Source organism: Ruditapes philippinarum, unplaced genomic scaffold (assembly GCF_026571515.1).
Source record: "Ruditapes philippinarum isolate M1 unplaced genomic scaffold, ASM2657151v2 ctg1757_1_1_1_1, whole genome shotgun sequence".
Classification (NCBI taxonomy): domain Eukaryota; kingdom Metazoa; phylum Mollusca; class Bivalvia; order Venerida; family Veneridae; genus Ruditapes; species Ruditapes philippinarum.
The window spans coordinates 19,375-33,373 of NW_026861419.1; the positions used below are offsets into that span (position 1 = coordinate 19,375).

Genomic DNA, 13,999 nt, shown 5'->3' on the forward strand with positions numbered 1-13,999 from the left:
TTAAAATAACAACCATTTATTGATTGACTGGTATGTTGTTTTTTAATTAATTCATAATGTAAATACCATAAAATGAGATCATTGCTACTTTGACAAGTCAATTGAATATATACACATGTAAATATTTGTGTCATCTCATTTTTGTTTCGTCCATCCAATATAATTATTATGTTTACTTTCATGTCATTGTATTTTTCATGTCATTATATATGTATGCTTGTATATATGTTAATCACGAGAAATTTGTAGTTTAAGTGAAATAAACGTTCTTCTTCTTCATGTAAAATAATTCATCCCCAATATAACATGTAAGTGTTTGTCATATAAAAATAAACTAAATCTTTACAAACTTGTAGATATGAATAAATACGCAATGCACAAAATCGCGCATTTTCATTATAATCATTATCATAATTCCTTCACTTTTAGTCAGTGGTCTAATCTGATATATCACGCCCAATCATTTTATATTAACATAAATTATATATAATAGCTGGTATGTAGCCATCCTACAATTCTATGTAACATTATAACATAAATGAATAAAAAAACAATATAAGATTATTGTTTTACCTTAGGTTTTCAATATTTAATCGGATACTATTTATGAATTTTTTTATTTTTTTTTTTAAATATTTGCTGTTAACTTTAAATTATTTCTCGAAGTATCTGTGATTTAAAGTACAAAAATTGAGATAGGGGTCGAAATGTCTTACACACTAGGGGTCGAAAAGTCATGTTAAAAGGGGTCTAAGTGTCAAGGGGTCTAGAAGTCATCTTAATATCGTAAGGGGTCGAGAAGTCAAGGGGTCTAGATGTCTTACTTGCCCATTAATCCATCTTGTTCGATTAACACTAGAATTTCCAACTTTTATGTCAGGGTTGTACCATTAATTAATGGAATAAAGATATTTATTGTTGGCTAAGATTTCATACAAAGACACATATAACTTACATCTTTCCAAAAAGAATTGTTATTACAACTGAGTTTTGTTTTTAATAAGATCTGTCCCATTCTTAAAAATATTATGTATACAAGGCAAAGTACCTTCTACTAGCTGGCTATATTTATTGTCAATATAAACAATACGTCTTTTCCAGGCCAATTTTAAACTATTCATAAAAACAATTCAAGTCTACCATTTTAAGACAACCGAACTTATAAATTTATGTAATAACATTTCTTTTAACTTTATCTATGCCATCATTCCATAAAAAATTATAATATAAACTTTGTATTTTATTAATTGTTTTCAGTAGGTGGGTTAGGAATGCTTAAAAAAGATGGTTTAGTTTTGCCAAGGCCAAAGACTTTATAAGAACTTATTTTCCTAATAGATATAGAGGATATTCAAGTTTTTTCTATAAATACATGATTTATTTTTATCGAGTGGTATGAAAATAAATAGTTCATGAGTGGCGGTAGCCACAAGTGAAATATGGTAATTTTCATGCCACAAGATGAAAATAAATCATGTATTTATAGAAAAAACTTGAATTTTCTGTTTATTATATACATTTTCTCTTCTTTGACAATACATTTTGAAAGACTTTCCCTTAAATTTTGTGCACTGGCAAAATTTAAAAGAAAGAAGTCCGGCAATACACCAGTGAAAATACGGAAAATATGTTTCACTGCAGTGAAAAATAAATTTTTTTCAGTGAAAAATCGGAAAATGAAAATACGCATTTTATTTCATCAATATTTCTCAATATTTCATTTATAAGTATATAATAAAGATCAGTCTTTTAGACCATGAAGCAAATAATATGTATAATTCCTCAATTTTTATATCAAAGTTTAAATCTACAATGAGTTTAAATTTTGTTGAAAATTAAATACCAAATACTTTAAAATTTTCAGTGTTCCAATCTAGAGTGTAATCAGGACAAAAAACTACCTGGCTTTTTCTGTAGGTACCAAACAAGACTGCTTTGTGTATTTTTCCATATTAATTAATGCCTTATACATCTACATAGAATTTCTAAACTTCCATGGTATTCATTAATGTTTTAGCCATATAAAATATACTAGTAGCGTCAGCATACTGTGAAATCTTGAAATCGTGATACTCTTTCTTGTTCATTATAACACCTTTGTTATCTTGGTATTTTTCTTAACAATATTGACAGTACCTCACTACAAATGATGAACAGGTACGGCGATAGGGCATTACCTTGACGTCAACTTCTTTGAAGTTTGAACCAGTCTGACATGTGACAATTTGTAATGACAAATGATTCTTTATCACATAAACCGCGGCGGAGGAGTGTAATAAATGTAATTTATTCAACTCGTTCAATAAATTTAGTATTAAACTACACTCATTCAATATCCTCTATGTATTAGTATAAAATAACTTGATCCAGCTTCTAAACCTATCTAACCTTTCATAAAGATTCTTTGTTTTTTTAAAAATTCTCTCTTGTGTATTTAGAATTCCCCCTTTGACATTTTAAGCGAATTCATAACTTTGGAGACAAAGTTTCTATTTTCCAGATTATAACTAGTTGGGTTTTCACCTTTATTAATTCACTTAGCTTGCAATCGTATAAGTACTTCATCCACTATTTAAAAGTTCCATTATATTTGTTTTGCAATATTTCATTATTATATTTTGCTCTTATTTTATTTTTTCTATTTCACTTAAAATTCCTCTACCTATGTCTTGTTTTTTCATATAGGATGAATGAAATATTGTAATTCCTCTTATATTCAAGGGTAAATTTTCAAAAAAATAGTTGTTCATCGATATTAAAAGTTAGATCCTTGCTGGGATTTCATTTATCACCTTCAGACTTTCTGCGGTTTAGCTCAGTATTGTCTGTTATTTTAAGATGACTTCTCAAGTGTCTGTTGCCAAACTTGTTGATCACTTTTTACCCTTTCAGTTGTTTCGGTGGTTTAGGACTGGAAGCTGAATCCTCATCAGTTTCCTTCTGCGTTTTCTTTGAATTCGACCAAAAATAGTCTATTTAGTAAGTATTGTTTTCCCGTAGCGATAGCAACCAGTTACGTTTTACAAATGCACTATTTAAGACAAAAATATGAACTTTGTGTTATCAGTTAAAGATTTAGATTTTATATCGGCTTTTGTTATATTTTACAATATTATTTGTCCCCTTTTCATCAAGTACATATATTTTCAGTTTTAGCGATATAAGGGTCATCATGTCCCTCTTGTACCTGTGTACAAGCTATGTATTTTTAAAAAAAAAAAAAACCTTCAATAGCTGTGAGTTTGTCTAAAGGTCGCTAGAGAGATGTTTGGTTTCAGAGAGTCTTATGAAATAAAATATAATATATATATATTAAATGTTAAGTTCTGGTTAATCCGCTGCTAGGGGGCGTAAGCAGTAGCTTCCCTACACCACAACGATCCATGATCTAACGAATCGTGAATAAAATATTTTTGATTTTGCAGTTTTTGTGTTCTTTAGGAATTCCGCTTTTATCTATTGTTTGCGTATTTTGAAAGTATGCCAGCTCTATCTTAAATATCAATGCTTTGAGGTTCTCTTAAAAATGTTTTTTTTCGGGCTTTTTACTAACGGAATCTTGTCTATTATTATTTCTTTTTTACATTGTGCGATGGAACGATGTGGAAAACGCGATGGCACGATGGTGGAAACGTGATGGTACGATGGTGTAAACACGATGACGCGATGGTATGATGGTGAAAACGCGATGCGACACCGCGATTTCATTACCGTACCATCGTGTTTTCACCATCACACCATCGTGTTTTTATCATCGTGTCATCTTACCATCGCGTTTTTAACATCGTCCTATCATGCATCGCGGGTAAGGACGAAATAAAAATCACGATTGTCCAAACGGAACACCATACATTATAGTGACGAATTCATATGTTTACTTCTGTTGTTAATGGTAATATAATTCCATAATGAATTAATGTGTACTAGTACAATCATCGCAATATCAAAATATATTTTGTTTTTCGGTGATAAATTCTTTTTTATTGCGTTCCAGACTTTGCAAGTGCTAGCGAATAAAACGATGTCAGACGTTTCCGAAATGTGAGATCTTTTATTTTTAATAGATACAAGTTAGATATCAGACATTTTAAAAAAAATATAAATACACTACAGTTTGGGTTAGTTAAAACTTATTCTATTCAGGTTCATTCTACGGTAATGACATTAGTTTTTGGATGTTGATCTTGGACATTAGTTTTTTATGTTGATCTTATTCCTCAATAAAAATTGGCATTCTTAAAAGATCAAACAAATTGATTTACAAAAAAGAACAAGTATGTAAGAATGAAATACTTAAGGCAAAATATTTTGTAATTTTTGTATTCAGATACAAGGGATTAGATATATTTCAAAGGCCACAGTGTCTTATAGAGACTGACAAAGATGGGTTTTTAACAATTGTACTGGAAACTGCAAATCAGATAAAACAAATTACGTCTGCGGTGAATGTGGTTGCTATAGCGGGACTATACAGAACTGGAAAGTCGTACCTTATGAACCGTTTAGCAGGCGAAACAGAAGGTAGTTTTATACGTTTATTTCCTTTTAATTGATAAAACATGAGGTTAAGCAAATGATGGATTATATAGAATATATATAATATTGCAGACTGTATATTTTCAGGAGTTAGAAATTAGTGTAGACTACAATTATTATGCATAAACAGTATACGCAGTGTACTGCAATTAATGCTAAAATCAAGAAATTGAGATCCAGTGTAGAAAAGTTTTATAAGAGACAACAGAATATCAAAGACCAACTGCGATAGATGGGTAAATATTTTTTTTTTAAAAAAGGGGGAAAATTACATAGATAGAAAATGATACTATCGGAAGCCTTGTTGGTCTTTACTCTCAGGACAAAAGTGACAAGGTATGATTGCAACAGAAATTGTAATGGTTTTTGTAATTAAAAAAGAGAAAATCTTTGTTTAAAAGTGTATAGAAATTCCAGAAATGTATAGGCATATCATTGTTTACCCATAGCTTATAGGGTTCAAATCAGTTACAATCAGTTACAGTTACAAATTATTTATTATTTAATGATTAACCTGTCTTTGCCCTGTCCTGTTTTTGTTTGGGGTCCGCCTGGGCTCCTTGCCATTGGTTCTTGTTGCTGGGTCATATGGGGGTTGCGTTCATTGAACGCCGCTTTCCTTGTTGATCTTGTTTATCATATTTTTTGCGTCTGCTGAACCTCAAATTTGATATTTACGCACTTATAACACGTGTACAAAAATACGAATAAATTCCTCAAACAGATGTGGCAAAGTTGTACGAATTTATGATACATTTAAATCTATCGTTGTAAACCTTTATATCATTAAACCAAAAACCAAATTGTAACGTGTCACAAAAGAAGAATAAATTAAGCGTAAAATATATTCATAAGAAAACGTCACACATTTCATGACCCGTCGGTTTCAAAGTTTAATATTGATAACTTCAACTAAAGGACATATATAATCACAACAAACTTTTCGCATTGGTAGCATTTTCAAACCAAACCGAATTATAACTTGATTATATGTAAAGTGCAGTTTGTATGCCACCGGAAAATATTTTTCAAATTTAATTCACCATGCCGAAAATCAATAATACTAAATGAAGTAAGTGGGGTTTTTTTTTGTTCTTTTTTATCACTTTTATTAGCTTACCAGAACCGAAGGTTCAGGGTGAGCTATTAGTATCAACCGGCGATGCTCGGGCGTCCGTCGTCATGCGTCAACAATCGTCTTCTTCTCTGAAACAGATGGACAGATTTACTTCAAATTTGATCTGATGCACCCTTTTGACAGTCACATTTAAATTAGCTCATGTCATTTCTGTTGGCCCTTTTAAGGGGTCAACAGATCTAAAAATAGAACAAATTTTTAAACATCTTTTATTACTAAATTAAATGATAGATGATCACCAAAAATTGTCTCTAGCATTTTTAGGGAGTCTTTTATCAAATTTGCTCATTTTATTTTGATTGTCCCCTTTCAGGGGTCTCAAGAGCTAAAAATAGAAATAACTTTAAACATCTATTTTGAAAGTGACATTTTGTATATTTATTCACAAAAGTTATGAAAAAATGTCCTATCAAAATTAACCCTGCTCTGTTGGTCATTTTTCCTGAATTTGTTCTATATTGTCTCATAGGAACACACTTGCAACATATATATTTTTTAACAAAGCCTTTCTTAAATATTAGGACAAAATATTTCAGTTTTTAAAGTGAACAATGAGTGGTGAGTCAGATGAGTGATAAAGTGCCATCCTGGCTTATTATAAAGAAACAAATCAGTGTTGTGAAAGTATATAGGTAGATGGGCAAGTTAAAGTTCAGCTTGACTTGCCTTTGGGCAAGTTTATTTTAAAAATAATTTCTAACACTGAAAAACTGTTGTTTCTGGTGAGCGACTAAGAGCCATCATGGCCTTGTTTCTTATGTTATAGTGTTTGGGTAAGACTCTATGTATTTGCCATAATTATGAACTTGAGTAGTTTGAATGATAATAAAAAGATTATAAGCTGTCAACTCTCACAAATCGTGTTGATGCCTTTCTTTTATCAAAACTATTTTTTTTCAAATTTGGCGTTATATTTTCATGCCTATTAAGCAGGTGTAAAAATTAACATTAATTCATTTAAGTATGAATTTAACGCACATTGTGAGGTATATTCTTTTACAAAGTCAATGGAGCCTATGCTTTCCTTTTTTAATGTTAGATTTAAGATTTTGAAATAAACGGGAAAAAAACAGCCCTTGAATGGTTAGACTCTTACTCTTGTTCTTTATACATTTTACAAGAGACTCATTCTAATAACTATTAAACTGAAATCTTGAAGGAGGAACAAAATTGTGAATCATATTGTAGTGAAAAATCGAAATAAGAACGGAGTGGCCTTATTTTGGCGTTGTTTCCCATTGATCAATTTTACACTTTGAACTTTGTCCGGGACATAACTCTAAAACGACAAAGGGTTTTAACAAGAAACTTTGTAGGTAGAAAAATATATCTCATTGAGTTGAAGTGCAGTGCAAAAGAACCGTAACTCTGCCTTGCCTTATTTTGGAGATATTGCCCTTTGTTTATTTGTACACTTTGAACTATGACGGGACATAACTCTAACACGACAAGGTGTATTAACAAAAAAAATACTTTGTAGGTAGATATATCTCACTGAGTAGAAGTGCAATGCAAAAAGACAACAACACCGTAACTATGCCTTGCCTTATTTTGTCCTTTATTTATTTTTACACTTTGTACTTTGTCCGGGACATAACTCTAAAACATAAGGGCATTAAGAATCTGTGAAGGTAGATATATATCATTCAGTAAAAACGCAGTTCAAAACAACCGTGACTCTGCCTTGCCTTATGTTTATTTTTACACTTTGAACTTTGTCTGGGACACAACTCTGAAACTACAAGAGATATCAACAGAAAACTTTGTAGGTAGATAGATCTTCTTGGGTAAAAGTGCAGTGCAAAAGAAACATAACTCTGCATTCCCTTAATTTGGAGAAATTGCTTTTTTTTCAGTTTTACACTTTTAACTTTGTCCTTTGGACTTAACTTGAGAATTTTAAAAGGCATCAACTTAAAACTTTGTAAGCATATAGATCTCACTGAGTAAATGTTCAGTTCAAAAGAACAGAAACTCTGCCTTACCTATTTTTTTAGTTATTGACCTTTGTTTTTTTACACTTTGACCTTTGTTTTTTTACACTTTGAACTTTGTCCGGGACATAACTCTAAAATCACAAAGTGTATTAATAGGAAACTTTGTAGGTAGATAGATCTCATTAAGTAGAAGTGTAGTAAAAATAATAGTTACTTGTCTTTGATTGATTTTGGAGTTATTGCTCTTTGTTCATTTTTACACTTTGATCATTGTCCGGAAAATAACTCTGAAAATACAGAGATATCTGCAGATGTGTACACACGACAGTTATGGAACCTTCAAAAGTCTGTATAAAAAGTCCTAACTTATTTGAAACAAAACAATTTACTAATTTATTGGCATAAATGTTACAACATCATTGTAGCTTTCTTCGGACAAAGATACTTTGAAGTACAAACATGAGAATAAATTTGAGCAAACAATAAGCTGACTGCAAAAACTGTCTTTGGACTACAGTCGTTTCAAAGTGGGATATGTAAATTAAAAGAAAAACATTTGTGGCATATTCATGCCTGATGTCGGACATGTTCGTATTATTTTTACAAGTGTGACGATTTTGTATGTGTGAATTTGTAGTTTAACGGGCGTATTTGTATTGACACATTTTATGATTTTATTGAGTTTTATTAACAATCACTATGAAATATAAATACATTTTAACGGAAACTATTCATTTAAAATTCAGGTTTTGCACTTGGAAAAGCAGTCCAATCGAAAACAAAAGGAATATGGGCATGGTGTAGAGAACATCCAACACAGAAGGCCCAAGTGTTGCTTCTTTTAGATACTGAGGGATTAGGGGATGCTGAAAAGGTAAAAACATATGAAGTTTTTAAGAATTTGTGCCGATAATTTCTCCTTGCTTTCATAACTATGTAGCAATAATGGTTTCAATTATGTTTCACTAGTTGTCAATTAGATTTAAAATTAAATTCGTGTAACATCGTATGATGACATTGTTATATTAAACAAGTGTTTAGATAGTTTGGATAACGTTATTTTTATTCAATTAGAATATGATGATAATAACAAAGTAAAATTAAACTAAATTGCTTAAAATGTCAACCATGTACTCTTCCACACTTTAAAAGTTTTGCTAAGAATAAAAAAAAAGCAAAGCACAGAGTCAAAATGACGTTTTATGAAAGCATTATTTGCCTTTTGTTGTTATTTTTTCTTTGTATAATATTTGGACAATGATCCCGGTATATTCTGCTAAATCGACCATATCTAGAGAACATCATCTATGTTTCATGATAAAATACAAGCACAATTATCCACGTTAGCATGTAGAAACAAACAATATCCTGCACTAGGTATTTATCAAACGACATGTTATAACCTTTGTATCTTCAAAATTAAAATAATCTCGTTAATTCGATACTTTTTGTAGTAACATTGATTACATATCCCACTTAATTTTGATATGCATGACCACTTTCTATTGAAGGGCAGTCAAGATCATGATAACAAGATCGTCATCATATCTACATTAATAAGCAGTACGCTTGTTTACAATATGATGACAGCATTCAACCAAGATACAATCGAAAAGTTAACGTATCCTTTCTGAGTTACTTAACTATTGTAATTTGAAAATAGTTTTCCTGTCAAATAATATCAAATCATGTATTCTTTACTTTTGGAAATTTTGTACTTCAATTGTACCCTTTTAGGAACATATGTAATGCACTCATTTCTCAACACAAATGGTACAAGTACATTGTATGCCGCTGCAATTAAAAGGGCAATATATTGCTCAAGGGTTATCTTTTTACGTTTTCTTAGTATTTTTTCCATCTTTGCCACACAAGCCGTATGTAGAATTATAAGACAGCTATGTACTTCATATAATTATGATAAGTAGTTTACAAACTCATGTCATTGCAATTTGACAAAACTAAGGAACAATGTTCCACAGCATGTATGGGGTGGGTTCCCCTTGTATACCTGCTCGTGACAACAAAAATATGTTCGTCTTCCATACCATTTGCTAAAATGCCTGCAAATAAACACATCAGAATACTTAATATGGTGTGATGAAGTGTTTTACGATAATATAAAACAATATTGAAATTTAAACTTTACAATACATGTATATATTCCCTAGATATACGTTAACATCATTCAAGAAACACCTGTTTCTGCGTCTGAAATACATCAAAAACAACTGACTTAACTTCCAAAATAACTGACAAAATGTTATGATATTTTATGTATGTAATTGAAACTGATATTTTGCTGGTGAAATAAATTCTATATAATGTACATGTTTGTATTTTATTCTTTGTATTATAAATACTTTTAAGCTGATGTACACTGAAGTGTCATTAATGAAGCATATCAATATCTTCAAATTTGTAAATTCAATATTGGTAAATAAACACAAGTCTATAACCCTAACAAAATTGATTCTGTATGGGTTTGATAGCCACTGTTTAGTATGCATGACTTACTGTGGCAGTGTTTTATGGTATGCAGGTCGTCAATATCTGGGAAATATATGAGGTTATTAACATGGTTATTACCTCTATATCTTCCTTAAATGGTCATGTGATAAAAAAACATGAAATAATTAAACCCTAAAGAGCATTGATGCCCAATTGTTTACTAACTGAACATTGTTGTTAAATCTTTAAAAAATAATAAGTAGACATATAAGTACCTGTCTTAGACAATTGTCCAAATTTGCACAACACTGTTTTTTTCACAATATACTAACAGCAAAATATAGTTTCTATCATTTTACTTTCAATTATGCTATTAATATCTGTAATACTGTTATAGCTAAGTTCATGGTAACCACTAACAACCATTCATACAAGTACAAATGTTGCAGCAATGCAGCAAGTAAGAAGCTCCCCGCAAAAGAAATGCGCTCATTACAGATACCTTACCAAATCTTTTCTGCGCACATGTCATTTTCTTTTTAAATTAAGGACTAGTGTACACTATTCCGGATGTTTTGTAAATTATTTAAATTTGCATAATTATACTTATCGTATGCACTATCCATGACAGAGGGGCCAGATATTAAATTTAAACAATGCTTTCACTGATGCCTACCTGGTAAGGAAAGTAATGCCAATACAAACAAGACTTACAAGACTTGTAAATGTAACGTGACATGACAGTAGTGCAACATTGTTCTGTTGTGTCACTACTGTAGTCAGTAATAATAGATGATAAAAAATATCAAAGCATGTACATTTTCTTTTTCACCCATAATGCTACTCACTCTCTACAAATATCAAGAACTAATCATTGTAGGAAATATCCACATGTTAATAAGCCTAATCGACTTTATTTTACAAAATGTCCGTTACATGTTTCGCACCAAATGGTATATCATGTTGAAAAAGAAAGGCATTGATACAAAGCATCAAATGGCGTCCAAGCAAGGAATGGAGCAAGTGAAGATGAACTAGTAGACATCTGATGATATTATTTTAAACTTTTCAATGGTTAATTGGATTTTACAAGAACTGTACGTGTATATCATAGATGAATGGGCGGAGGAAAGACATTGTTCATCATGATGTTTGGTCGGCTTGCTAAAAATAAAAATATTAAATGTATTTACTTTGTAACATACAAAACACTAGTCAAATTGAATAAAGTCTGTTTTTTTATTATAATTGTAACAAATATACAAACAGCATATAAAAACAGTAACAAAAGAGGCTAATATTGTAATATAATAGGCATTTTTCTATCAAATTAAGAAAAATGGTTTCTTTTGATGTCTTGGACTTAAGATACAGTTACTGTAGCAATATTTTAAGTTTCAGATAAATACTGAAAGAAAAACACACACTGGAATGAAAAATTTGGGATGAATTACTAAAAGACGACATTCAGGATTTTTTGTGTTACACGCGTTAACAAAAATAATGGTACATTTAAAATCATGCATAAATTTGCATGGCATGTTGATATATTGAAACATTATTTATCAATGGAAGACTGTTACCTGTATTTTAAGTATGCCATGATGTTTATGCGAGTCAATTAAAGATATAAAAGCTACTTGACATAGATTATAAATAAAAAAGCTATTGTTAATTGATTTAGTGGGAGATGAATCTACTATTTTGTTGAATTGCTTACAAATCCTCGTCTGACCCGCCAGTGTGTTTAAATTCCTATCAATAAACCCATAACACCTCAACGAAAGTTTCTGTTGTTAAAATACATGTCGCAGTATTCGGCAAATCAACATTCCACTCAAACCACCATAAAACCGATTGCCTTCAAACAAAAAGGAATCAACTTCTAATAGCAAATATTCGGGACACCAGGGCCGATTTAAATAATCAGGGGAGCTCTTAATTTACTTTATTTTTTTTCGATAAGTTATAAAGGGCGCAATTTATGGTTGAATATGTTTGCATTTCATCCTGCAAAACTCTCCAGTTCGTACAATTACCATAGCGGTTAATTGAACTACTTCTATAAATAGATTTTCGGACTTTCTCAATGTTAAGGTCATATCTATTTATAGCATTGTTCCCGTTCTCATTCATTAATATGACATGCTGCAAATCATGCGAAGGCGAGATCAATATATGACTTTACATAATAGAAATCGAAAGGAAAAAGTGCTTCCGAATTTATTTTTTAACTGTAAATCGAAGGGATTAATTGATAAAAATCGGGTCCATGGACAAAAAAAGTAAACACAAATAGCTGCGCGCCTGTGGGCGCAGAGCAATAATATTGTACATTTGAAACCATAAAATATAAATATCAAACAATTTACATGTACAAAGCAGCTTTCCTATTTTCTACTTTCAGCATTTCTTATAAAGTCGGCAATAGGGAAATTATTTTGTCAATAATACGTGCATATATCTCTTGACAATACAACTTTTATGTGCATACCTGACTCATAAAAACGTGTTACTTTCCCTTTCATTTCAATTGCCAACTTGCAGGTAAAGTTTGATCCAAGCAAAAATACTGGACAATTCGTTTAGTTTCTTTGTAGGGAGATTAAGTACCATAAATTAAAATAAAAAAAAAAATTACATATTTATTCAAGAAAAAAATATTTCATGTTATAAATCATTAAATGTCAATGCATTAATTACAATGTAGTTTTATTGCCTGCTTGAATCTAATTTTATGATGATCAACTGAAATAATGTTCAAGACGACATTTATATAATTATTGTATTCCGACTAACGAGAAAAGAATGTTAAAAATTTTTTAAACAGCTTACCCATCTTTTGACATAGACATGTTCATGGATAGCAGCAATTAATGCATGTCAGCTTCAACACCTACAACTTATAAGATTATTACCAGATTATTACCAATCACATGTTCTTTAAAAATAGCAGCATTTAGAGAAGACTCATTAGGAACTCAGGCCCTTTTAAATATTGATAAGGGCAATTGTAAAATTCACTCAAAGTAACACTGGGTAGCCTGGGCATTTTCCCAAACACGAATTATTATTTCAATTCATACCAACCAAGAAAAAATTTAACAATGCCTCAGTAGATGATCATTGAATGTTTGATTGGCAAATAAGTTATACAATTCACCGTCTATTAAAAGAACAGATACAATAATGCGAAGTTTAGTCATGTGGATAAACAAAAAGCACTATGTCTCTCAAATAATATATGATAAACAAGATCAACAAGGAAAGGCGGCGTTCAATGAACGCAACCCCCATATGATCCAGCAACAAGAACCAGTGGCAAGGAGCCCAGGCGGACCCCTAACAAAATCAGGGCAGGGCAAAGACAGAGCACGGCCAGGTTAATCATTAAATGATAAATAAATTGTAACTGTTAGAAATTCAATGAAAAGAATAATAAAACCTCTCTCTGGATATATGTACATTTGAAAATTATAGATTTATTATACATACCTGAAAAAGTGTTGGCAAATAACCAGAAGCAGGTCATCTCACAGTTTCCCTTTCAGCAATTCAGTCCTCATGTTTTTACGATAACATTTGCCGCTGAAATGTTTATGACATATCAAACTTCTCGTCCTACCTGGACGTTTCTCCAACTGAAATAATCTGGTGTGAGACCATTTCTCATTTTGTAAAACAAAATAAGTTTGTTATTCTGACTTTTGCTCTCGATGGATTCCTAAAGTATTTTTCTTTGAAGTTCTCGAAGATATACAAGTTTAGTTGAAAACTATACGGGCGGTTTCGTGTTGAATTTTATCAAGCTCAAGTTTTTCATATTGTGTACAGTTTATCCAGACTGCATATTCAATAAGAGGTCTAATGAATGAAATATATATAACTTCTAGTGCTCTTTTGTCTAGTGTAAATTTAAGTGTTTTTCATAATATGA

General features: G+C 31.0%; 1 protein-coding gene across 1 annotated transcript; it reads left to right on the forward strand.

Annotated features, from left to right (window-relative positions):
• Positions 1-3,997: 3,997 nt before the first annotated feature.
• LOC132715561 (guanylate-binding protein 3-like) lies at positions 3,998-9,245 on the forward strand. The gene is made up of 4 exons (XM_060698572.1): positions 3,998-4,041; positions 4,328-4,521; positions 8,358-8,485; positions 9,123-9,245. The coding sequence occupies exons 1-4, from the start codon at positions 4,022-4,024 to the stop codon at positions 9,243-9,245; spliced, it is 465 nt and encodes a 154-aa protein (XP_060554555.1). The 5' UTR covers positions 3,998-4,021.
• Positions 9,246-13,999: the final 4,754 nt, after the last annotated feature.